At 47.7% G+C, this 26735-nt stretch overlaps 1 protein-coding gene across 2 annotated transcripts in view; it reads left to right on the top strand.

Moving 5' to 3' along the window:
• Positions 1-989: 989 nt before the first annotated feature.
• Positions 990-26735, top strand: part of zgc:174945 (uncharacterized protein LOC793867 homolog) — a 39942-nt gene continuing 14196 nt past the window's right edge. For both annotated transcript variants that reach the window (XM_067985513.1, XM_067985515.1), the window contains exons 1-2: positions 990-1292; positions 24737-25069. In XM_067985513.1, the coding sequence (XP_067841614.1) occupies positions 1202-1292; positions 24737-25069 (424 nt within the window). In that variant the 5' untranslated portion in view covers positions 990-1201. The remainder of the gene's footprint in view (positions 1293-24736; positions 25070-26735) is intronic.

The following is a 26735-nucleotide window of genomic DNA, read 5'->3' on the forward strand; positions in this document are numbered from 1 at the left end:
GTTTTGGATGAGCTCGAGTTTATGGAGGGTGGGAGGTGGGAGGCCGGCCAGGAGAGCATTGGAATAGTCCAGTCTGGAGGTAACAAAGGCATGGATGAGGGTTTCAGCAGCAGATGAGTTGAGACGGACGGAGACGGGCGATGTTAAGGAGGTGGAAGTAGGCGGTCTTGGTGATGGAGCGGATATGTGGTCGGAAGCTAAGCTCAGGGTCCAATAGGACGCCGAGGTTGCGAACGGTCTGTTTCAGCCTCAGACAGTGGCCGGGGAGAGGGATGGAGTCGGTGGCGAGAGAACGGAGTTTGTGGCGGGGCCCGAAGACAATGGCCTCAGTCTTCCCAATATTTAGTTGTAGGAAATTCTTGCTCATCGAGTACTGTGGTAAAGGCGCTATATAAATGCAAGTTTGTCGTGTTGTTAGCAGACAGTCAATGTCACCCTGTCAACATTAAAATTCAACTGTCAATCAGAAGAGGAAAGGAGGGTGCAGGGAAGAAAGGAAGAAGGAAAAGTGGAAAGGAGGAAAGAAGGGCGGGAAGGAAGGAGAGAAGGAGGGTAATTAACGCTCAGTGAGGTCACTGCACGATGTAAATAACAACACGTTAAAAAATAAAACACCATCAATCATGAAAATGTGTAGATTAGGCATTCACTGCCTGAAAGGGCGGTGGAAGCAGATTCAATAATAACTTTCAAAAGGGAATTGGATAAATACTTGAAAGGGGGGAATTTGCGGGGCTACGGGGAAAGAGCTGGGGAATGGGTCTAATTGGACAGCTCTTTCAAAGAGTCGGCTCAGACACAATGGGCCGAATGGCCTCCATCTGTGCTGTAAGATTCCATGATTCTAGGTTGCTAAAAAGCTAGAAAGAGATAGGCTGGCAGAGACAGGCGGAGAGTTTACCAGCTCATGAATAAACAGATCTTAATCAGAATAAACACCCTGACTATAAAAAGTTATTTTAACAGAAAAATCGAAAGCACATCTGTTCACATAACTAACCACAGAGTTACGTCACTTCTGGTGCAGGGGAATGAGTTGTGGAGCAGTTCACTCACATGTTAGTAGTGGAGTGGCAGGTACAATGCCAGGGCTCGGTCGTTCAACAGGATTTCATTTTAACTCCTTGATTATTTTGTGATAATCACTGAGAGTGGAGCTCGATTCTCCATCTGGACCCAGTGTGCTTGATTTAATGGGTAAATGACTACATATTGGAGAGCGATGTGGTTTATAAGAACTCGAAACTATTTCCTCCTGGCTGCCTTGCTTTTCTTTGCTGCACAGTTACAAGGTAAAGAAGATACCCAGTTCTCATTTTTGGTAGAAATACATATTGTCAAGATGTTTAATAAGGAATATCTGTCCAGTTTTGCTACTGAAGCAAATTCCACCAATCGTGAATCATTCGGTAATCGCAGTTAATGCAGGAAAGTATTAAGTTTCAATGTGTAACTATAATTTTAGAGAAAGGTTTGAGGTACGGCCGACAGGTCATGGACTGTGCAACTATCCCCATTTTTTTAGACGTACAGATGGTAAAATGTTCACACTGAACAGGAGATCATTTGCAAAAAGCTTCACGACGTTTAAATTTATCCAGAACAAATCTGTTTTTTTTCGCACTGTGTTCTTTTTGATAGATTATGGTCAGTATGTTTTAATTTTATTTTAATTTGTTAAGCACTAATTTCCAAATAGAGGGCAAAATAACATGGCAGAAATCACAGAGCGATTCCAATCAGGTTAAAGGGTGCTAAAAAACTCTATCACCTGGACACCAAGCAGCTCTTCAGTGAGCTGTAGACACACAATGGATCCAGAATATCGACTGGTGTTAGAATCATAGAATCTTACAACACAGAAAGAGGCCATTTGGCCCATCATGCCTGTGCCGGCTCTTTGAAAGAGCTGTCCAATTAGTCCCACTCCCCTGCTCTTCCCCCAGAGCCATGCAAATTTTTCCTTTTCAAGTATTTATCCAATTCCCTTTTGAAAGTTATTATTGAATCTGCTTCCACCGCCCTTTCAGGCAGCGCATTCCGGATCATCACAACTCGCTGCGTAAAAACATTTCTCCTCATCTCCCCCATGCTTCTTTGGCCAATTATCTTAAATCTGTGTCCTCTGGTTACCGACCCTCCCGCCACTGGAAACAGTTTCTCCTTATTTACTCTATCAAAACCCCTCATAATTTTGAACACCTCGATTAAATCTCCCCTTAACCTTCTCTGCTCTAAGGAGAACAACCCCAGTTTTTCCAGTCTCTCCACATAACTGAAGTCCCTTATCCCTGGAAACATTCTAGTAAATCTCTCCAAGGTCTTGATTGCAAAAAAAAATCTGACACTGGAGCTTCTTAAATCAGACTGAGGGTTATCATTGGAAGAATGGAGGGAGAAGTTAGAATCATAGAAGTTTACAACATGGAAACAGGCCCTTCGGCCCAACATGTCCATGTCGCCCAGTTTATACCACTAAGCTAGTCCCAATTGCCTGCACTTGGCCCATATCCCTCTATACCCATCTTACCCATGTAACTGTCCAAATGCTTTTTAAAAGACAAAATTGTACCCGCCTCTACTACTGCCTCTGGCAGCTCGTTCCAGACACTCACCACCCTTTGAGTGAAAAAATTGCCCCTCTGGACCCTTTTGTATCTCTCCCCTCTCACCTTAAATCTATGCCCCCTCGTTATAGACTCCCCTACCTTTGGGAAAAGATTTTGACTATCTACCTTATCTATGCCCCTCATTATTTTATAGACCTCTATAAGATCACCCCTAAACCTCCTACTCTCCAGGGAAAAAAGTCTCAGTCTGTCTAACCTCTCCCTATAAGTCAAACCATCAAGTCCCGGTAGCATCCTAGTAAATCTTTTCTGCACTCTTTCTAGTTTAATAATATCCTTTCTATAATAGGGTGACCAGAACTGTACACAGTATTCCAAGTTAGAAGATATGTTTTCACACAGAGGGTTATTGAAACAGAAAATGTTTTACCACTAGGGGCTACTGAGTGGAAGACTGCAACCTGATTTAAAGAGGAATTGCATAAGTATTTGACAAGGAAGAATATAAAAGGGTACAGGGAAAGTGCAGGAAGATGGGTTCAGAGTAGAAATCTCCAGTTAAAGAGCTAGCACCGGCACGATGGGCTGAATGGCCTCCTTCTGTGCTGTAATTTCTTTGATTCTATGAGATCTTTAGAATTTCCTTGTAAAGAGGAGCATCCCCAGAAATTATTACTTCCTTCACTATTCTCAATATTGTCTGATGTGAATATTGATGAGATGATGCTACTGTGTCGTCCCTTGCAAATACTAATGAAGCAGAATAATTATTTCTGAGAAGTGCAATCTGGAGAAACATTCTGACTGTTGTTTTCTGGTAAAGAGTCAATTTCCGAGGCTTTGTTCCTCTAGTTAACCCTTAGTTTGCCACACACGTGTATCTCTGCTCTTAATCAGTACAATTTAATGCTGATTTATTCATTGAGAGCAAAGAAATGATGCACAGTTCAGAGTGCAGAGTGCAGAGTTCGGAGTGCAGTGTCCAGCTTGCTTCACATGGATTTCTACTTTCAATTTGAAAAGATATTTTCGGTTTTCACATGGTTAAAGTTTAATATTGGCATTTTTTTTGACATTAAACAAACATTGCTTAGTGTCATAGTTTACCCAGTCGGCAAGAGGGGTCTTTGTCTGTCGTATGTTCGTATGTTCGTATGTTCGTATGTATTTTAAAAATCCCATGATACTACTCAAACAGGGCCAGGGAGTTCTCCTGGTGTCCTGGCCAATTAAACAGCTTTATGAGCTGATGAACTGGCCATTCATCTCATTGGTGAGATGGGATCCAGTTGAGAATATCTTTAACCATATAACAATGGTCTCTGCATTTCAAAGTAATGATCACATATCAGAAACGCATCAATAATCTATAAATCTCTCAGCTGGGTGATGCAACAATAATCTATAATCATACAGAAGGGGTTACATCAAAGATCATATGTGATAATGATCAGATAATCTGTTTTTTAGTGATGTTGGTTGAGGGATAAAAAGTTAAAAACAGTGGATGTCCAAAGGGACTTAGGGGGTTCAGGTACATAGATCATTGAAGTGTCATGAACAGGTGCAGAAAATAATCAATAAGGCTAATGGAATGCTGGCCTTTATATCCAGAGGACTAGAGTACAAGAGGGCAGAAGTTATGCTGCAGCTACACAAAACCCTGGTTAGACCGCACCTGGAGTACTGTGAGCAGTTCTGGGCACCGCACCTTCGGAAGGACATATTGGCCTTGGAGGGAGTGCAGCGTAGGTTTACTAGAATGATACCCGGACTTCAAGGGTTAAGTTACGAGGAGAGATTACACAAATTGGGGTTGTATTCTGTAGAGTTTCGAAGGTTAAGGGGTGATCTGATCGAAGTTTATAAGACATTAAGGGGAACGGATAGGGTGGATAGAGAGAAACTATTTCCACTGGTTGGGGATTCTAGGAGTAGGGGGCACAGTCTAAAAATTAGAGCCAGACCTTTCAGGAGCGAGATTAGAAAACATTTCTACACACAAAGGGTGGTAGAAGTTTGGAACTCTCTTCCGCAAACAGCAATTGATACTAGCTCAATTGCTAAATTTAAATGTGAGATAGATAGCTTTTTGGCAACCAAAGGTATTAAGGGATATGGGCCAAAGGCAGGTATATGGAGTTAGATCACAGATCAGCCATGATCTTATCAAATGGCGGAGCAGGCACGAGGGGCTGAATGGCCTACTCCTGTTCCTATGTTCCTGTGATAAATATTGGCCAGGACACCAGGGAGAACTCACCTGCTCTTCTTTGAAATAGTGCCATGGAATCTTTTACATCCACCTGAGAGGGCAGACGGGGCCTCGGTTTAATGTCTCATCTGAAAGACGGCACCTCCGACAGTGCATCACTCCCGCAGTACTGACCCTCCGACAGTGCATCACTCCCTCAGTACTGACCCTCCGACAGTGCATCACTCCCTCAGTACTGACCCTCCGACAGTGCAGCACTCCCTCAGTGCTGACCCTCCGACAGTGCAGCACTCCCTCAGTACTGACCCTCCGACAGTGCAGCGCTCCCTCAGTACTGACCCTCCGACAGGGCAGCGCTCCCTCAGTACTGACCCTCCGACAGTGCAGCACTCCCTCAGTACTGACCCTCCGACAGTGCAGCACTCCCTCAGTACTGACCCTCCGACAGTGCAGCGCTCCCTCAGTACTGACCCTCCGACAGGGCAGCGCTCCCTCAGTACTGACCCTCCGACAGTGCAGCGCTCCCTCAGTACTGACCCTCCGACAGGGCAGCACTCCCTCAGTACTGACCCTCCGACAGTGCAGCACTCCCTCAGTACTGACCCTCCAACAGTGCAGTGCTCCCTCAGTACTGACCCTCCGACAGTGCAGCACTCCCTCAGTACTGACCCTCCGACAGTGCAGCACTCCCTCAGTACTGACCCTCCGACAGTGCAGCACTCCCTCAGTACTGCACTGAAGTGTCAGCCCGGATCAGGTGCAGTAATGCAGTCTTTCCCTGGCTTTGATTCCCTGGTGCCTCCACTGATCCATTGCAGTTTGAATTAAGGAGTCTGTTAACCCCCAACTAACCATAATGCTCCATTCCCGCTGTGATTTTAAGTGTTGGACTTTCAATACATGGAAGAACTTACATTAATCACATCCTCAGGGCATCCCAAAGTGTTTCACATCTAATGAATTACCACACTGAATTTGCTGGATTTTTGTACGGCACTTTCTGTGATTTATTGTGAATGTAGTTTTAGCAAAACACATCAGAGCGTGGAGACAGCCACCCGACCTGTATAACCTCCACCCCCACGTCTTATACACCCTCCCGCACCATTCGACCCTCCAAACGATTGAACAGATGAAATCTGGCAATGGGATTCCCAGAGACTTGAGCCCATCATCATAGAATCATTGAAAATTGACGGCACAGAAGGAGGCCATTCGGCCCATCGTGTCCGTGCCGGCTGAGAAACGAGCCACCCAGCCTAATCCCACTTTCCCACATTTGGTCCGTAGCCCTGCGGGTCACGGCTCTTCAGGTGCACATCCAGGTATTTTTTAAATGAGTTGAGGGTTTCTGCCTCTCCCACCCTCTCAGGCAGTGAGTTCCAGACCCCCACCACCGTCTGGGTGAAAAAAATGTCCTCATTTCTGCTCTAATCCTTCTACCAATCACTTTAAATCTATGCTCCATGATTATTGACCTTAATCTAGGCTGACACTCCGAGTGCAGTACTGAGGGAGACGTTAAACCGAGGCCCCGTCTTCCTGCTCAGGATGGATGTAAAACTTCCCTTGATCAGGAGCATGGGAGTTCTCCCAGAGTCCTGTCAACAGATTCGCACCAAAACAGATTACCTGGACATTTATCTCACTGCTTTGGTGTGAGCTTGCTGTGTCTCAATTGGCTGCCACATTTCAAAAGTTAATTCAAGTGCTTTTGGACATCCTGAGGACCATGAAAGGGATTAGCAATCAGATACCACTGAATCCAAACATTTGATTTATAATAATTACCTAGCCATCATTGTGAGGGGACTGATTCTAATAAATATCTCCACAACCATGCATTAGATGGGATTTTTCAGTGTCAAACTACACCTTAATGTGTTGAAACCACACAGTGAGCATCAGTGAGCAACAGCATGAGTGAGCATCAGTGAGCATCAGTGAGTATTAGTGAGCGTGAGTATCAGTATCAGTGAGCGTGAGTATCGGTATCAGTGAGTATCAGCGAGCATCAGTATCAGTGAGTATCAGTGAGCATCAGTATCAGTGAGTATCAGTGAGCATCAGTACCAGTGAGCGTGAGTATCGGTATCAGTGAGCATCAGTATCAGTGAGTATCAGTGAGCATCAGTACCAGTGAGCATCGGTGTCAGTGAGCATCGGTATCAGTGAGCATCAGTATCGGTACCAGTGAGTATCGGTATCAGTGAGTATCAATGAGCATCAGTATCAGTTAGCATCAGTATCAGTGAGCAACGGTATCAGTGAGCATCAGTATCAGTGAGTATCAATGAGCATCAGTATCAGTGAGTATCAATGAGCATCAGTATCAGTGAGCATCAGTGAGCATCAGTATCAGTGAGTATCAGTGAGCATCAGTATCAGTGAGCATCGGTATCAGTGAGTATCAGTGAGCATCAGTATCAGTGAGCATCAGTATCATTGAGTATCAGTGAGCATCAGTATCAGTGAGTATCAGTGAGCATCAGTATCAGTGAGCATCAGTATCATTGAGTATCAGTGAGCATCAGTATCAGTGAGTATCAGTGAGCATCAGTATCAGTGAGCATCAGTAAGTATCAGTGAGCATCAGTGAGTATCAGTGAATATCAGTATCAGTGAGCATCAGTATCAGTGAGTATCAGTGAGCATCAGTATCAGTGAGTATCAGTGAGCATCAGTAAGTATCTGTGAGTATCAGTGGGAGTTTAGTTCCTTTTCTATATTATGCACAGGGATTGTTTATTCTTGAAGCCTGATTGGGATTTCCAGTTTGCTCAAAACAGCTAAAATATTTGGTTATAATCTTTTTAATTCTCGGTGTCGGTGGGAGGCTGTTCAGGCCACGTTTACATCGCTCGTCGTAGCAATGGCTTGTTCATCAGGGTAGCTTGGGAGGTCACTTCAGAGGGCATTCAGGGTCAGCCACAATAGTGCGGGGACTGGGGTCTCGTGTAGGCCCACCTGGGTAAGGACGGCAGGTTCCCTCACCTTGGGTCTTTACATCAATCCGGCAGGTTCCGTAGTCGCTTTTACTGATACCAGCCCACAAATGACCACATTTATTGACTTCAATTTGACATCACGGTGGGTTTTGAATTCATGATCTCTGGGTTCTGACCATAACCTCAAAGCTTAACAACTCACTGCTACTCAGTCTTTCACATTGGCCCAACCCATCGACCTATTGGGAAAGTTTTCGGGGTGAAAAATGGTCATGGCCCATTTCCGGCTTTGGAAATAGTGGTCGTGGGATCTTTTACATCCACCTCAGGGGGCAGACGGGGCCTCGGCTTAACGTCTCATCTGAATTTCTCCCCCCCCCACCCCCGTGATCGGTTTCCGGGCGTGTTAGGCAACCAGCTGGCCAACCATCAGAGAAGCATCTAAAAGGATAAGCAATAAATCAAAGTCTTCCAGTTCTTCCCATGAAGAGGGAAGTGTAGAAAGGAGACTTGTGGCTCTCCGATATCAAACTTCAACTCATTTACAAAAATACAGAGACGGGTAGATAGACAAATTATTGGGAACTTGGTCAGGGAGCTCGAGGGCCTCACAGAATAGTCAGTCCATTAAATAAAATTCCGCCATATGGTAGGTTTTGGGGAATTATTAAAGTCCATTTTTAGAGTTCTAGTGATTTAAGGGACAAAGTAATTTTTAAAATATGCCGGTGTCAGCTGTGGCTCAGTGGACATCACCCTCGCCACTAATCCAGAAAGTTAAGGGTTCGAGCCCCACTCCAGAGACTTAAGCACAAAATTTAGGCTAACACACCCAGTGCAGTACTGAGGGAGCGCTGCACTGTCGGAGGGTCAGTACTGAGGGAGCACTGCACTGTCGGAGGGTCAGTACTGAGGGAGCGCTGCACTGTCGGAGGGTCAGTACTGAGGGAGCGCTGCACTGTCGGAGGGTCAGTACTGAGGAAGCGCTGCACTGTCGGAGGGTCAGTACTGAGGAAGTGCTGCACTGTCAGAGGGTCAGTACTGAGGGAGCGCCGCACTGTCAGAGGGTCAGTACTGAGGGAGCGCCGCACTGTCGGAGGGTCAGTACTGAGGGAGTGCTGCCATGTTGGAGAGGCAGCACTGTTGGAGGTGCCGTTAAACCATAATGAGCGTGAAAGATCTCACAACTAGTTCTCCCTGGTGTCCTGACCAATATTTATCCCTCAACCAACATCACTAAAACAGATTATCTGGTCATTATCACATTGCTGTTTGTGGGATCTTGCTGTGTGCAAATTGGCTGCTGCATTTCCTACATTACAACAGTGGCTACACTTCAAAAAGTACTTTGAAGCCTAGTACTTTCAAAGTACTGCTTTTAAGTACTGTAAAGCGCTTTGGGACGTCCTGAGGTTGTTAAAAGGCACTGTATAAATGCAAGTCTTTCCTTTGTTTACTAAATCCCAGCTGCCAACCTTTAAAGGGCAGTTGCTTTGTACAAAATAGCCACGTGCTGTGACTGAGAGATCACGTACAAAGATACAAGTCAGAAACAACTAACGCAAAAGAACTCGTTTAGTTTGGTGAGACCGAAGTTTGGCCAGAAGATTTCTCTGATTCCTCTGAGTGCCGAGACTCCCGGACTGTGCCGGGTGTGCCCACTGCTGACGTATGAGGCACATTTCCCTGCTCTAGCACTTGGACAGAAGACATCACTTTGGGTAAAGCGCATAGAGGAAAATTGGGCAGGGAAGGTAGCACACCCGTAACACAGCCTGCCCATTAATTTAAGTGTGTTTCAGGCTTGCAATCCTCCTTTGCTCCATTTTCTCTAAGGGTACGGTAGCTTGGTGGTCATGTTACTGAATTAGTCATCCACGGGCTACATTTAGGGACTATTTATGTAGAGAGTATTGATAGATTATTCAAAATCATGACGGGTTTAGATAAAATAAATAAAGAGAAACTGTCCCCATTGGCGGAAGGGTCGAGAACCAGAGGACACAGATTTAAGGTGATTGGCAAAAGAACCAAAGGGGACATGAGGAAAAACTTTTTTACGCAGCGAGTGGTCAGGATCTGGAATGCACTGCCCGAGGGGGTGGTGGAGGCAGATTCAATCCTGGCCTTCAAAAGGGAATTGTGTAAATATTTGAAGGGAAAACGTTTTCAGAGCTATGGGGAGAGAGCAGGGGAATGGGACTAACTGGATTGCTCTTACAAAGAGCCGGCACAGGCTCGATGGGCTGAATGGCCTCCTTCTGTGCTGTAACCATTCTATGATTCCATGAATCTATGATTCCATGATTATTCCAGTTTGACAGATTGGGGAGGACCAGCGCACATGAGTTCAAACTATGGAAGAGTGGGAATAGACTGGACATTGGGCAATTCCTCTTTCCCCGGAGGGGAGTGAGCCTCTGGACTGTGTTGCCGGCCGGTGTGGTCGGTGCTGACTCTCTGCCTTCAAGAGGGAACTGGACTGGTTCCTGACTGGGGCAGAGATCACATCATATCGAAGGTCTTTATAGATAACACTTGGTCCGTGTGATCTCCTGGACTGGTTTTGATTGTCTGAGGTTGGAGAGGAATTTTCCAGAGTATTTTTTCCCCTTATTAGCCGTGGGATTTTTTTCTCTGTTTTTTTTTGTATCTCCCGGGAGATTACATGGCTGCCAGGACGGTAAGAAATGTTTAGTCATGGTGCTCCAGGCATCATGAGGTGTGGGGCAAGCCTGATCGACCAACTGGTCCTTTCCTGTCCGACGTTTTCATGTGTTTGTAAAAGCAGATAAATATTGTGTGCAAAGATTGCCACAAAGCTGACTGTGATTAAAGCATCTACACCAGAGGTCAGCAGAACAGGAAGAGAGTAAAAGAAAAGTTGATGTGAAAGAACTTTCATTTATAAAGCGCCTTTCACAACCTCAGGACGTCCCAAAGCGCTTTACAGCCAATTAAGTACTTTTTGAAGTGTACTCACTGTTGTAATGTGTAGGAAACGCGGCAGCCAATTTGCGCCCAGCAAGATCCCATAAACAGCAATGTGATAATGACCAGATAATCTGTTTTTTGTGATGTTGGTTGAGGGATAATTATTGGCCCAGGACACCGGGGAGAACTCCCACTCCCACTCCCACTCCCCCTGCTCTTTCCCCACAGCCCTGCAAATTTCAAGTATTTACCGAATTCCCTTTTGAAAGTTATTATCGAATCTGCTTCCACCGCCCTTTCAGGCAGCGAATTCCAGACCATAACGACAGGTTAATAATGAAAAAAAAATGAAATGATGCTTCTTTCTGTAATGTCGCAGAAACAGCTACCTAAGGACAATTAGCCTCTGAAGGCACCCGCTATATTAGAGAGGTCTATTTGGTGGATGATTATTCACAGTTACTCAACAGACCTGACCACATAACACCACATAACATATGAGCGACTAGCCATGTGTCATTAATCTAACACGTCCGGTCGTGTCCACCAATTGTTTAAATGTGGTCTCCCACTGGGACCCTGTGGGGTTCTATTTATACAACGGGTTAGTCGTTGAAATTAATTTTAGATTTTAAGCGTTCATTTAAGGAAAGAAAGGGTTTTTTTTAATAAAGGAGTGAGTATTGACACCACTTAGTCACACTGATTCAGCCAATGAGTTGGAGGAGGGGGCGGGTCTTACAGCAGGACTCACAGCAAACAGTTCATTTCACAGCAAGCAAGAGTCCATACACTCAGCAAACAGCAAACAGAGTCTTTTTAAAAGGAGTCCCTACTGACTACAGCAAACAGAACTCATGACTGAAACTACAGCAACGTCTCCCGATAAAAGCAGGATGATTTCTCCAGCAAAATGCAGTGAGTGGGGGATAGTTACATAACACCAATTCTGTGCGTAAAATCAATCCCAGTCACTTATCGCAGTGCAGTCTCCAGGCGTTATTGACAGGCGAATTACCCAATCATCTCCATTCTGGCCAGGAATAGTGGTGTCACTATGTGCCGCCTTTAAATAGTGCCTCCTTTATTGGGATGAATACCATTGTGGAGGAATATTGTGGTCTGGGACATTGACTTGGTCCCGTAGGATGGGCGTTGGGATCAGGTCCTTACAGTGTGTGGACTTTTCTGCTCTTGTTTTTTCTGAGGGGAAATGTCTTTAAAAAGGTTAACATTTAAATGATTGAGCTCTGTTCGTACTTTATTGAGAGGTACATTTTTTAATACAGGTTATTTAACTTATTTAAATCCTAGCATGTCCAAGGATATTACAGAATCCCTGTGCCAGAAATTTTTTTAACTAATTTGCATTTATATAGCGCCTTTCACAACCTCAGGATGTCCCAAAGCGCTTTACAGCCAATGAAGTACTTTTGAAGTGTAGTCACTGTTGTAATGTAGGAAATGCAGCAGCCAATTTGCGCACAGCAAGATCCCACAAACAGCAATTAAATAAATGACCAGATAATCTGTTTTTAGTGATGTTGATTGAGGGATAAATATTGGCCCCAGGACACTGGGGAGAACTCCCCTGCTCTTCTTCAAAATAATGCCATGGGATCTCGGTTAAACATCTCTTCCAAAAGACAGCACCTCCGACAGTGCAGCACACCCTCACTACGGTACTGAGAGTGTCAGGCTGCATTATGTGCTCAAGTCTCTGAAGTGGGGCTTAAACCCACAACCTTCTGAGTTAGAGATGAAGACTGCTACTCACTGAGCCAGGACTGACAGCTGTGTTTAAATTCCTAGTAATTCCAGGGATATTTTAGTCTCCCTGTGCCAGTCTAACATCCCTCACTTTGAGAAGCACAAAAATAAAAACAAATAATAATAATTATATTCGGAGGATGGGCACCAGCCCTGGAGGGGAAAGCTGAAACCATCCATGTTCAGGGTGCCAGCCCTCCAGGATTGTCCTGGATTCTCCAGGAATTGAAAATTAATCTCCAGGACACTGCTGTGAGCAAACCCAGGAGAAAAATTCTTGATAAGGCCATCAATAAACTGTTTTTTTTTTTCATTTTCTTTGAACACTTTTATTTAATAGTCATAAAAATATTGACAATGGGGAAGAAGGTTGTTTTGACTGACAGTCAAGAATCGTCCAATCGGCTTCCAATTGATGGTGGGAAGGCGGCACGCTGTGAGGATGGACACGTTGGGCGACCAATGGGGGGAGTGCGGGGAGGCGGGGCAGTTCAAGGAGGCGGTCATGTGATGAAACCTCCAGGAATACATACAACCAAAGTTGGCAACCCAAGTCCAGCTTCACCCAGTGTGGGCGACGTCACAAAATTCAGAACTTTGCACCTTTCGACTCTGGACTTGTACCGTTCTGCTTTTTGTCCCCACTGGAAGGAAAACTGGTCTCATGCAAGGGGCTAGATGTTCTGGTGCTGCGGTAATATGACGTCAACACCGATTGTGAACTATATGAAAGCCGGTCTGTGTAATGAGAGAGGAAGTCTATAAGACGGAAGTGTATAAGATGGAGGTGTTGCAGAATGTTGCTGCAAACCTGTTAGATTCCGCGGTGAAACATCTTCCAGAGAGATCAACTCATTGAAAAATAAGTTGCGACTTTCTGTCTTACCTTCTAAGAGTGCCTTCAAGTCAGACCGTTTCATATATAAAAAGAGAGTGCGTGCAGCCCAGGTAACCGTATTAAGACAGATGGAGCAGTGAACCAATATTAAACTGTTACAGCACATTATCTCCAGCGAGCACAGATCCCTTCCCTCGGTTACTGATCATGAGATGATTTAACAGGCAACTAAAATGTAAGACTGCATGGAAAGAAAGCAGGGAAAGAAAAACTTTTATTTATATAACACCTTTCACATCTTCAGAAGTGAGAGTATGTCACTGAATCAAGCTGACACCAAAACAAGGCTGGTTGGCTCATCAAATCCACACCTTATAAAGACTTGCATTTATATAGCGCCTTTCGTGACCTCAGAACGTCCCAAAGCATTTTATTGCCAATGAAGTACTTTTTGAAGTGTAGTCACTGTTGTAATGTAGGAAACACAGCAGCCAATTTGCGCACAGCAAGATCCCACAAACAGCAATGTGATAATGACCAGATCATCTATTTTTGTGATGTTGGTTGAGGGATAAATATTGACCAGGACACCGGGGAGAACTCCCCTACTCTTCTTCAAATAGTACCATGGGATCTTTTACATCCACCTGAGAGGGCCAATGGGGCCTCGGTTTAACATCTCATCTGAAAGAGGGCACCTCCGACAGTGCAGCACTCCCTCAGTACCGACCCTCCGACAGTGCAGCGCTCCCTCAGTACTGACCCTCCGACAGTGCAGCGCTCCCTCAGTACCGACCCTCCGACAGTGCAGCGCTCCCTCAGTACTGACCCTCCGACAGTGCAGCGCTCCCTCAGTACTGACCCTCCGACAGTGCAGCGCTCCCTCAGTACTGACCCTCCGACAGTGCAGCGCTCCCTCAGTACTGACCCTCCGACAGTGCAGCGCTCCCTCAGTACTGACCCTCCGACAGTGCAGCGCTCCCGCAGTACTGACCCTCCGACAGTGCAGCGCTCCCTCAGTACTGACCCTCCGACAGTGCAGCGCTCCCTCAGTACTGACCCTCCGACAATGCAGCGCTCCCTCAGTACTGACCCTCCGACAGTGCAGCGCTCCCTCAGTACTGACCCTCCGACAGTGCAGCGCTCCCTCAGTACTGACCCTCCGACAGTGCAGCGCTCCCTCAGTACTGACCCTCCGACAGTGCAGCACTCCCTCAGTACTGACCCTCCGACAGTGCAGCACTCCCTCAGTACTGACCACCGACAGTGCAGCGCTCCCTCAGTACTGACCCTCCGACAGTGCAGCGCTCCCTCAGTACTGACCCTCCGACAGTGCAGCGCTCCCTCAGTACTGACCCTCCGACAGTGCAGCGCTCCCTCAGTACTGACCCTCCGACAGTGCAGCGCTCCCTCAGTACTGACCCTCCGACAGTGCAGCGCTCCCTCAGTACTGACCCTCCGACAGTGCAGCGCTCCCTCAGTACTGACCCTCCGACAGTGCAGCGCTCCCTCAGTACTGACCCTCCGACAGTGCAGCACTCCCTCAGTACTGACCCTCCGACAGTGCAGCGCTCCCTCAGTACTGACCCTCCGACAGTGCAGCGCTCCCTCAGTACTGACCCTCCGACAGTGCAGCACTCCCTCAGTACTGCACTGGGAGTGTCGGCCTGGATGATGTGCTCTAGTCTGTGGAGTGGGACTTCAACCTTCTGACTCAGAGACGGGAGTGTTTCTCACTGAGCCACAGCGGACACCTTATTAGCTTTACCAACCTGTTTTCTTTCTCTCGCTGAGGGATACAGATGCTGACTGTGGTCTTGCTGAGTTACTTTTCCAGCAGCACAGAAATCTTTTTTAGTTTGAATAAAATAAATGAATATCATCACAGTGAAAAAAGTTGAACATTAGAATTTTTACCAACGCTGTTTTCAAAGCCTGAAGTTGAGCTTCGTTTTATGAAGATGCTTCTGTCCACGTACATACGTCAGATCGTAGACCTGAGTCCAATATAGTGAAGCTACGTTACATCCTAGAACGGCCTACATTTGACAAAGAGACTGTGGGGGAGGATTTGGTCATCTGGGCTTTCTGGCAATCTGTAGGGGACTCTTCAAATTGTTCGCTAGGCTAGAGTGAGACAAAATAGAGAATGAAGTCGAAACAATCTCATATATGAAATCTCCCACATATCCAAAACCCTGCATTCACAATAGGAACAGGAAGAGGCCATTCAGCCCCTCGAGCCTGTTCCGCCATTCAATTGGATCATGTCTGATCTGTATCTTAACTCCATTTACCCGTCTTGGTTCTGTAACCCTTAATCCCCTCACCCAACAAAAATCTAACGATCTCAGTTTTGGAATTTTCACTTGACCCCCGGCCTCAACAGCTTTTTGGGGGAGAGAGTTCCAGATTTCCACTCCCCTTTGTGTGAAGAAGTGCTTCCTGACATCACCCCTGAATGGCCTGGCTCTAATTTTAAGGTTCTGCCCCCTTGTTCTGGACTCCCCCCACCAGAGGAAATAGTCTCCCTCTATCCACCCTATCAAATCCTTTAATCATCTTAAACACCTCGATTTAATCTTCTATACTCGAGGGAATACAAGCCCAGTCTGTTCAACCTGTCCTCATAATTTAACCCTTTTAGCCCTGGTAACATAGGAACACGAGGAGGCCATTCAGCCCCTCGAGCCTGTTCCACCATTCAATTAGATTATGGCTGATCTGCACCTCAATACCATTTACCCACAAAGGGTGGTAGAAGTTTGGAACTCTCTTCCGCAAACAGCAATTGATACTAGCTCAATTGCTAAATTTAAATGTGAGATAGATAGCTTTTTGGCAACCAAAGGTATTAGGGGATATGGGCCAAAGGCAGGTATATGGAGCTAGATCACAGATCAGCCATGATCTTATCAAATGGCGGAGCAGGCACGAGGGGCTGAATGGCCTACTCCTGTTCCTTTGTTCCAATGAACCACCTTTGCTCCATATCCCTTGATATCCTTACCCAACAAAAATCTATTGATCTCAGTCTTGAAAATTTCTAGTGACCTGGAATCCACATACAGGCAGCTCCATAGGGGTTAACATTGTCCTCAGTTTAACGGCTCATCTGAAAGACGGCACCTCCAACAGTGCAGCACACCCTCGGCACTGCACTGGGAGCATCAGCCTGCATTATGGGCTCAAGTCTCTGGAGATGGGACTTGTAACCCACAACCTTCCGACTGAGAGGTGAGAGTGATGCCAACTGAACCACGGCTGACATCTAGACTGGAATAAACTCATCATTTTCCCCAATTTCCCTCCTGCTTCACAACTGAGATTCACCACTGAAGTCCCATCACAATCTCTTGTTGGTTGTTTGCTGCTCCCTGCCCGCATTTTCTTTGACATGTTTATATTGTTGGCCTGAGAGTGATTTCTGTTAACGTAAGAAAAGAGGTTTAATTTGGGAAGTCGCCCACTGTTTTGTGCAGAAACTGCGTAGGGGGGATGTTAACTTTCACCAGCTGGCGGAGAGGAAATTTTGTCGTGGTATTTTACGCGAGGCCCTCCCACGGCTGCCATTCCCCGCCCCGGCGGTGAAAGTTGAACTCTAATGGGCAAATTTCACGAAGACATGAGCTGTCCCAGCATGAAACTGTGCCCACTAGGAGCACTAATGCTGGAGCACAACATGCATTCCCAGTGCGTGAAAAAGCACGCTATAGAATTTACCTTTAAAATGAATGGATGGAAAACTCTGAGGCGTACAACCCAGGATTTTCCGCTATGTGCTCCCAGTGGGGGAGGCTCCACACCAGGAGGGTCCATTCCTAAAATTTACTCTTCAGTTGAATCTTTGGAACCAGTTACTAGAAGTTTAATGATGTGTGAATTTCTCACGTGGAGATACAGTTCTGATACTCAGCTCGTCTCAACGCTAGGGATCGAAGACTCAACCATCCCATTAACATTCGTACTTTCATCTGACATTTCACCACTTCGAGTGAAGTATAGTCTCGTGGTTATGGTCTTAGACTAGCAACCCAGAGGTCATGAGTTCTAAATCCTGGCAGGGCAGGTTGTCAAACTGAATTCAATAAATCTAATAATTTGTGTGCGCACTAGGGTCGCCAACTCTTGAGTGTTGGAGTCTCCAGGAACTATGGCTTAATCCCCTGGACACTGCTGGAAGCAAACCTGGGAGAAAAATCATCGGGGCATTAAAAGAAATTGTGCTTTTTTTCAATTTCTTTGAACATTTTCTACGTTAGATATAAAAATATTGGCGACGGGGAAAAAAGATGTTTGACTGACAGTCAAGAATCATCCAATCGGGTAACAGAGAGTCTGTTCGCTTTCCCATTGGCCGTGTGAAGGCGGGGCTCCTCGAGGATGGACGTTTCGGGCGACCAATGGCGGGAGTGTGTGGGGGCGGGAGGTCATGTGATGAAACCTCCAGGAATATGTCCAGCCAGAGTTGGCAACCCTAGTGTGTATGTATATATGAATGTATGTGTGTGTCTCTTTCTTTTACAATATAAATCCAGCTTGCTCATAGTGGACGTACCTACCTTTGTGTCTATCTGTCTTCTCTCTCTCTCTTTCTCTGTGTCTCTCTTTCTCTATCTTTCTATTTCTCGCACTCTTTTTCTCTCTTATTCTCCCTTTCTTTCTCTCTCTCTCTCTCCCTCTGGCTCCTTCACACACATATGCAAGTGCACGATAACATCTAATTATATTCTGCACCTCTTTATCCCGCACACTGGGGTATCTGCCAAATACACGATGAATGACAATGTTTCCATTTTTTTATTTGCACTATGACTTTTACTTTCTTAAATTCATTGTTCTTTTGCATCCCAAAAAAAACCCCAGAGAGATCATCAAAGACGTAAAATGTTTGCAAAAACAATTAAAGTGCTGCAGTCGTGCAAGGGGATATCACAAATATAACTTATAAAAAGCAGAGTGGAAAACATTAGACGGGAGTGTAGGCAGAGAACTGAGTGGTGAAACCATCACTGGTAGGGGATGGTTGTGGGGTGGTTTTTAGAGAAACCTGTGAGCAGCATCCTCCCACATCCTGTTTAAATGCACTGAAGAAAGACCCAGGTAAAGGGCATGATTATCAGCATGTACATTTGGAAAATACAACTCACAGGTGATGCACTTAAGTTTGATGTTTTGGAGCCAATTTTTTTTAAAAATCGATTCTGAAACTAAAGAAGAAGCCGATCATTTCTAAGGTGCTCGTTTCCTGCATTTGTGGGTTCCGTTTCTGTAAATAAAAATAGAACAATATTTGTTTTCAAGATGCAAAGCCCCAATTTCTGGCATTATGAGATGTTCAGTGACAAACTTGCAACGATATATAACTACGCATTAAGCATTTGCTCACTAATATCGCCAACTGGATGTTTTAAGGATAAACTCTATCGTAATTATTCAGCGCTCGAGGATATCAACAATAACATTACAATATGGCTGCCCGTATTTTAATTTTATAACACACTCTTTGTAGCCAATCGGACTTAGTGGTTGTGTGATTAGCACAAAACGGGTAGGTGGACAGACCAAAGGATATAATTTTTGTTGATATTTAAGTGTTGATTTATAAGCCCTGAGGTTTTTTTCTCCAGAGGTGGGTTTGATAACGAGGCAATATTTGTGCTTTCATTTTCCAGACATCAACCTGCCACGCACATCCCTCCCTCGTCTCACTTGTCTCACCGACCCCACACCTCTTCAGTGGCAGTGACATCCTGCCCACCACACACTGCACAGCACACACTGCAGCTTGAGCTGTCCCTCTTGAACATTTCTCCACATGCTTCACAGTTACAATATTTAATGTTCTCGCAGTCTAATATTGGCCGATCTCACATCCTGATGCCCTTGACCTTAACAATGGATATCTGCTTTACCAGTTCATTGACCACCAAGTAGAGAACTGACCATCTGGAGATAGGGAACATAGGAACAGGAGGAGGCCATTCAGCCCCTCGAGCCTGTTCCGCCATTCAATTTGATCATGGCTGATCTGCATCTTAACTCCTTTTACCTGCCTTTGCTCCGTATCCTTTCATACCCTTAACTAACAAAAATATTCAAAACATAACAAAAATATAGGAACAGAGACCGCCTGGTTCCAATATTTCCAGGAAGAGGAATAAAATACGTTAATTATTTTATGTAAAAAAACATACCAGAGATGTGTTCGGAGCAAAGCAGGACTCTCCCCCGTTTGGATCATTCCCTGAGTAATGGCACTGGGACATTTAGACAGAGCGGGAAGTGGAGAGTCTAAGAATGAAGATTTCCCCCATGTTTTTAAAAAATGTCTTGATTACAACGTCCGCTGCACCTAACGGGCAAACTAGGGGGACATCAACGTGCCTGCAATAGGCGGTGGGGACTGTACATTAATGCCCCATTGCCTTTTATCATTGAGGAACAAATGGAAACGAAGCTTTTCTCCATTTTGCACAATCACTCACATGTTAAAATCAGGCACAGCACAAAAAGTCTTTTTTAAAAACCAAGTAGTGTCACCTTGGTAGCACTCCCACCTCAGAGTCACGAAGGCCATGAGCTCGAGCCCCACTCCACGAGCTACGCAGCTAATCTAGGACGACATTCTGCCAGTACTGAGGCAGCACTGCACTGTCGGAGGGTCAGTACTGAGGGAGCATTGCACTGTCGGAGGGTCAGTACTGAGAGAGCGCTGCACTGTCGGAGGGTCAGTACTGAGGGAGCACTGCACTGTCGGAGGGTCAGTACTGAGGGAGCACTGCACTGTCGGAGGGTCAGTACTGAGAGAGCGCTGCACTGTCGGAGGGTCAGTACTGAGGGAGTGCTGCACTGTCGGAGGGTCAGTACTGAGGGAGCACTGCATTGTCGGAGGGTCAGTACTGAGGGAGTGCTGCACTGTCGGAGGGTCAGGTTTGAGGGAGTGCTGCACTGTCGGAGGGTCAGTACTGAGGGAGTGCTGCACTGTCGGAGGGTCAGTACTGAGGGAGCGCTGCACTGTCGGAGGGTCAGGTTTGAGGGAGTGCTGCACTGTCGGAGGGTCAGTACTGAGGGAGTGCTGCACTGTCGGAGGGTCAGTACTGAGAGAGCGCTGCACTGTCGGAGGGTCAGTGCTGAGGGAGCGCAGCGCTGTCGGAGGGTCATTACTGAGGGAGTGCTGCACTGTCGGAGGGTCAGTACTGAGGGAGCGCTGCACTGTCGGAGGGTCAGTACTGAGGGAGCACTGCACTGTCGGAGGGTCAGTACTGTGGGAGTGCTGCACTGTTGGAGGGTCAGTACTGAGGGAGAGCTGCACTGTCGGAGGGTCAGTACTGAGGGAGTGCTGCACTGTCGGAGGGTCAGTACTGAGGGAGCGCTGCACTGTCAGAGAGTCAGTACTGAGGGAGTGCTGCACTGTCGGAGGGTCAGTACTGAGGGAGCACTGCACTGTCGGAGGGTCAGTACTGTGGGAGTGCTGCACTGTTGGAGGGTCAGTACTGAGGGAGCGCTGCACTGTCGGAGGGTCAGTACTGAGGGAGAGCTGCACTGTCGGAGGGTCAGTACTGAGGGAGCGCTGCACTGTCAAAGAGTCAGTACTGAGGGAGTGCTGCACTGTCGGAGGGTCAGTACTGAGGGAGCGCTGCACTGTCGGAGGGTCAGTACTGAGGGAGCACTGCACTGTCGGAGGGTCAGTACTGTGGGAGTGCTGCACTGTTGGAGGGTCAGTACTGAGGGAGAGCTGCACTGTCGGAGGGTCAGTACTGAGGGAGTGCTGCACTGTCGGAGAGTCAGCACTGATGGAGCTCCGCACTGTCGGAGGGTCAGTACTGAGGGAGTGCTGCATTGTCGGATGGTCAGTACTGAGGGAGTGCTGCACTGTCGGAGGGTCAGTACTGAGGGAGCGCTGCACTGTCGGAGGGTCAGTACTGAGGGAGCGCTGCACTGTCGGAGGGTCAGTACTGAGGGAGCGCTGCACTGTCGGAGGGTCAGTACTGAGGGAGCGCCGCACTGTCGGAGGGTCAGTACTGAGGGAGCGCTGCACTGTCGGAGGGTCAGTACTGAGGGAGCACTGCACTGTCGGAGGGTCAGTACTGAGGGAGCACTGCACTGTCGGAGGGTCAGTACTGAGAGAGCGCTGCACTGTCGGAGGGTCAGTACTGAGGGAGCGCTGCACTGTCGGAGGGTCAGTACTGAGGGAGTGCTGCACTGTCGGAGGGTCAGGTTTGAGGGAGTGCTGCACTGTCGGAGGGTCAGTACTGAGGGATTGCTGCACTGTCGGAGGGTCAGTACTGAGGGAGCGCTGCACTGTCGGAGGGTCAGGTTTGAGGGAGTGCTGCACTGTCGGAGGGTCAGTACTGAGGGAGTGCTGCACTGTCGGAGGGTCAGTACTGAGGGAGCGCTGCACTGTCGGAGGGTCAGTGCTGAGGGAGCGCAGCGCTGTCGGAGGGTCATTACTGAGGGAGTGCTGCACTGTCGGAGGGTCAGTACTGAGGGAGCGCTGCACTGTCGGAGGGTCAGTACTGAGGGAGCACTGCACTGTCGGAGGGTCAGTACTGTGGGAGTGCTGCACTGTTGGAGGGTCAGTACTGAGGGAGAGCTGCACTGTCGGAGGGTCAGTACTGAGGGAGTGCTGCACTGTCGGAGGGGCACTACTGAGGAAGCACTGCACTGTCGGAGAGGCACTACTGAGGGAGCGCTGCACTGTCAGAGAGTCAGTACTGAGGGAGTGCTGCACTGTCGGAGGGTCAGTACTGAGGGAGCACTGCACTGTCGGAGGGTCAGTACTGTGGGAGTGCTGCACTGTTGGAGGGTCAGTACTGAGGGAGAGCTGCACTGTCGGAGGGTCAGTACTGAGGGAGAGCTGCACTGTCGGAGGGTCAGTACTGAGGGAGCGCTGCACTGTCAAAGAGTCAGTACTGAGGGAGTGCTGCACTGTCGGAGGGTCAGTACTGAGGGAGCGCTGCACTGTCGGAGGGTCAGTACTGAGGGAGCACTGCACTGTCGGAGGGTCAGTACTGTGGGAGTGCTGCACTGTTGGAGGGTCAGTACTGAGGGAGAGCTGCACTGTCGGAGGGTCAGTACTGAGGGAGTGCTGCACTGTCGGAGGGGCACTACTGAGGGAGCACTGCACTGTCGGAGAGGCACTACTGAGGGAGCGCTGCACTGTCAGAGAGTCAGTACTGAGGGAGTGCTGCACTGTCGGAGGGCCAGTACTGAGGGAGCGCTGCACTGTCAAAGAGTCAGTACTGAGGGAGCGCTGCACTGTCGGAGGGTCAGTACTGAGGGAGTGCTGCACTGTCGGAGAGTCAGCACTGATGGAGCTCCGCACTGTCGGAGGGTCAGTACTGAGGGAGTGCTGCATTGTCGGATGGTCAGTACTGAGGGAGTGCTGCACTGTCGGAGGGTCAGTACTGAGGGAGCGCTGCACTGTCGGAGGGTCAGTACTGAGGGAGCGCTGCACTGTCGGAGGGTCAGTACTGAGGGAGCGCTGCACTGTCGGAGGGTCAGTACTGAGGGAGCGCCGCACTGTCGGAGGGTCAGTACTGAGGGAGCGCTGCACTGTCGGAGGGTCAGTACTGAGGGAGTGCTGCACTGTCGGAGGGTCAGTACTGAGGGAGCGCTGCACTGTCGGAGGGTCAGTACTGAGGGAGCGCCGCACTGTCGGAGGGTCAGTACTGAGGGAGCGCTGCACTGTCGGAGGGTCAGTACTGAGGGAGCGCCGCACTGTCGGAGGGTCAGTACTGAGGGAGTGCTGCACTGTCGGAGGGTCAGTACTGAGGGAGCGCTGCACTGTCGGTGGGTCAGTACTGAGGGAGCACTGCACTGTCGGAGGGTCAGTACTGAGGGAGTGCTGCACTGTCGGAGGGTCAGTACTGAGGGAGTGCTGCACTGTCGGAGGGTCAGTACTGAGGGAGTGCTGCACTGTCGGAGGGTCAGTACTGAGGGAGTGCTGCACTGTCGGAGGTGCCGTCTTTCAGGTGCGATATTATACCTGTCCAGAAGGGTGTAATAAATCCCATGGTACTTTTCCAAAGAGAAGCAGGAAGTTTTTCCGGTGTCCTGGCAACATTCATTCCTCAAACGACACCATCATAACAGATTAATTGGTCATTCACCTTGTTTGCAGTTCGTGGGATCTTGCTGTGCGCAGATTGATTCCGCGCCTGAACAGCAGTGACTGCACCTTAAAAGTAATCCATTAGCTGTGAAATGCTTTGGGATGTCGTGAGGATGTGAAAGGTGCTATTTAAATGCAAGCTCTCTTTCTTTTAGAATTTCATAAATATTACGATGTGCAGCCACAATGGTTGATAGTGGTTTTAATTATCTTGACAAACTAAACCCTAATTATTTTAAAGGGAGGAGAGTTAATTGAGTTTTTTTTTAACATTACGATGGGTTTTGGTGGAACGAATAGGGAAAGATTATTTCCTCTGGTTGGTGAGTCAGTGATGAGGGGGCAGAGATCTCGGAGGGTCGGAGGGCCGGAGGAGGTTACAGAGATAGGGAGGGGGCGAGGCCATGGAGGGAGGGGGGGTCTTGATAAGTACGAGATCTTGATGAAAATGGGTTTTATCAATTTTTTCCTCAAAATATTGAAAGCACATGTCACAATGATGTAAATTAAATATCAAATAGATCATTGGGTCACTTCTGGGACATCGCTGTGAGTAAAATCGCTTTGCAGCTCTCAAAAAAGAAAATAATTTAGAAATTTGGGTGTGCCATTGTTGATGGGGGAGGGGGGTTGGGGGGGGGTGGAACAATCCCTGCTCCTGAATGGGGAAGCCCAAGGAACACCCAATATTGGGCCTCGGGCCTCATTACCATCGAGCCCACGAGCTGAGGACAGTAACAGGCAGCTCGCCTGGACGATGGGGCCACTGAGACACCAACGGCGACCCTCAGGTAAGTGAGGAAGTGGGACGGGAAGAAAGTGCTGCGTGGGGGAGGGAGGGAGCGGCTGAGATCAGGCCCCTCCCCACTGGCCCCCACCCCCCCCCCACCTCCGGTAATGGCGCCAGTAGCGGCCGACGTTCTTGGAATCGGGCGGTGGGATCAGATAAGCGTATTTTGAAACTTTACCTCGTTGGTTACAGCCTAACGGACGGTCCCTTTAAGGCGCGTAGGTCTGGGTCTCCCGAGTTCAGCCTCAGGACGAACCAACTTTGCAATGGGGCCTCAGACAGGCCTTAGGGCCCTTATTCGAATGTGTATAGGGTCAAAAGCCTGTTTCAGGCGTGGGTTCTGCACCCTAATTTTTTGGGCCTTTACCAATATGGCAGGAGGCGCATTGCCGGCTCATATGAGCGCACGTTTCCTGCCCGCCATATTGGAGGTTTAGCAGACCGTTTAGCGCTCATAAAACGGGAGCTGTGCAGACGAATTTCTTGGCCATTGTTTCCCAATTCCTTTGTGTGAAGACGACAACAGAATAAACATTTGACCTTTTCTTTTCCAGGAAATGGAAGTGATTCTTGTCCGCTGACTGTGAGATATCGCAGAGCTACGCTCAATTATTCTGCTGGAGACAGTCTGACGTTGAACTGTACGATACAGTATTGTGGAACAGAAAAGCCTACGGTGCACTGGTGTAAACTCCTTTCAAACAGTTGTTGCCCACTGACTGGAGAAAACATGACACACTTGACATCTCTCAATGGCACAGAACAAACGATGCTTGTGGTTTATACAGTCTCTTCCGTTAACCTGACAGACAGTGGGACCTATCAATGTCAAGCTCAACAAGGGGTTACAGGAGCAATGGGAAACTCCATCACTGTGAATGTGTTCGGTAAGTGCTAATATTTCTGTGATCGAGGACATTCATTGACTGAAAAATTTATCCTTTGTATCAAAGTCATGTTTTATGACTGCTGTCTGGCCACCGTCTGAAACCATAGCGTCCTGTTTGACCCTGAGCTGAGCTTCTGACCACACATCCGCTCCATCACCAAGACCGCCTACCTCCGTAACATCGCCCCTGCCTCAGCTCACCTGCTGCTGAAACCCTCGTCCGTGCCTCTGTTACCTCCAGACTCGACTATTCCAGTGCTCTCCTGGCCGGCCTCCCACCGTGCACCCTCCATACACTTGAGCTCATTCCAAAAACTCTGCTGCCCATCTCCTAACTCGCACCAAGTTCCATACATCCATTACCCCCTGTGCTCGCTGACCTACACTGGCTCTCGGTCTGACAGCATCTCGATTTTAAAATTCTCATCCTCATCTTCTAATCCCTCTCCGGCCTCGCCCCTCCCTATCTCTGTCACTTCCTCTGAGATCTCTGCGCTCCTCCAATTCTGGCCTCTTGCACATCCCTGATTTTAATCGCTCCACCATTGGCGGCCGTGCCTTCAGCTGCCTGGGCCCTAAGTTCTGGAATTCCCTCCCTGAACCTCTCCGCCTCTCTCTCCTCCTTTAAGATGCTCCTTAAAACCTCCCTCTTTGACCAAGCTTTTGGTCACCTGTCCTAATATCTCCTTATGTGGCTTGGTGTCAAATTTTGTTTGATAATCGTTCCTGTGAAGCGCCTTGGGATGTTTTACTGCGTTAAAGACGCTATATAAATGCAAGTTGTTGTTGCTGTTGACTGAGCCACTTTTTGATGTAATTATTTTCAGATGAAGAGCAGATTCCCTGATTCAATTTAAGTTCACAGTTTAATCTCATTATTATAGAATCTGTCGGTACAAAAATGTATTGCTCCAACCTTCTTTCCTTGAACTTTTTTTAAGACTCTTTGTTTCTCCTTTAATTTTTCCACTGATTTTCTCCCTTCATCCTTCCTCTCCTGAAGCTGAGGGCCCTTTGCTGGGCTCCAGGCCCCCAGCTGCTGGTAGCCACTTTGGGCATCTTCTTATCTGTGTCCATTCTTCATCTGTAAGATTGGACATTCAATCTCCAAAATTGCAAGACTTTTCTCCCAGTGGGGTTCCGATCGACGGATCAGAAAGAAAGAATTTGCATTTATATAGCGCCTTTCACAACCTCAGGACGGCTCAAAGCGCTTTACAGTCAATAAAGTACTTTTTGAAGTGTCGTCACTGTTGTAAGAGGTGATCTCATTGAAACATATAAGATTCTGAGGGGGCTTGACAGGGTAGATACTGAGAGGTTGTTTCCCCTGGCTGGAGAGTCTAGAACTGGGGGTTATAGTCACAGGATAAGGGGTCGGCCATTTAAGACTGAGATGAGAAGGAATTTTTTCACTCAGAGGGTTGTGAATCTTTGGAATTCTCTACCCCAGAGGGCTGTGGATGCTGAGTCATTGAATATATTCAAGACTGAGATCGATAGATTTTTGGACTCTAGGGGAATCAAGGGATGTGGGGATCGGGCGGGAAATGGAGTTGAGGTCGAAGATCAGCCATGATCCGATTAAATGGCGGAGCAGGCTCGAGGGATCATATGGCCTACTCCTGCTCCTATTTCTTATGTAATATCTTGCTGTGCCAATT

The sequence above is a fragment of the Heptranchias perlo genome, chromosome 6, assembly GCF_035084215.1.
Source record: "Heptranchias perlo isolate sHepPer1 chromosome 6, sHepPer1.hap1, whole genome shotgun sequence".
In the NCBI taxonomy this organism is placed as follows: domain Eukaryota; kingdom Metazoa; phylum Chordata; class Chondrichthyes; order Hexanchiformes; family Hexanchidae; genus Heptranchias; species Heptranchias perlo.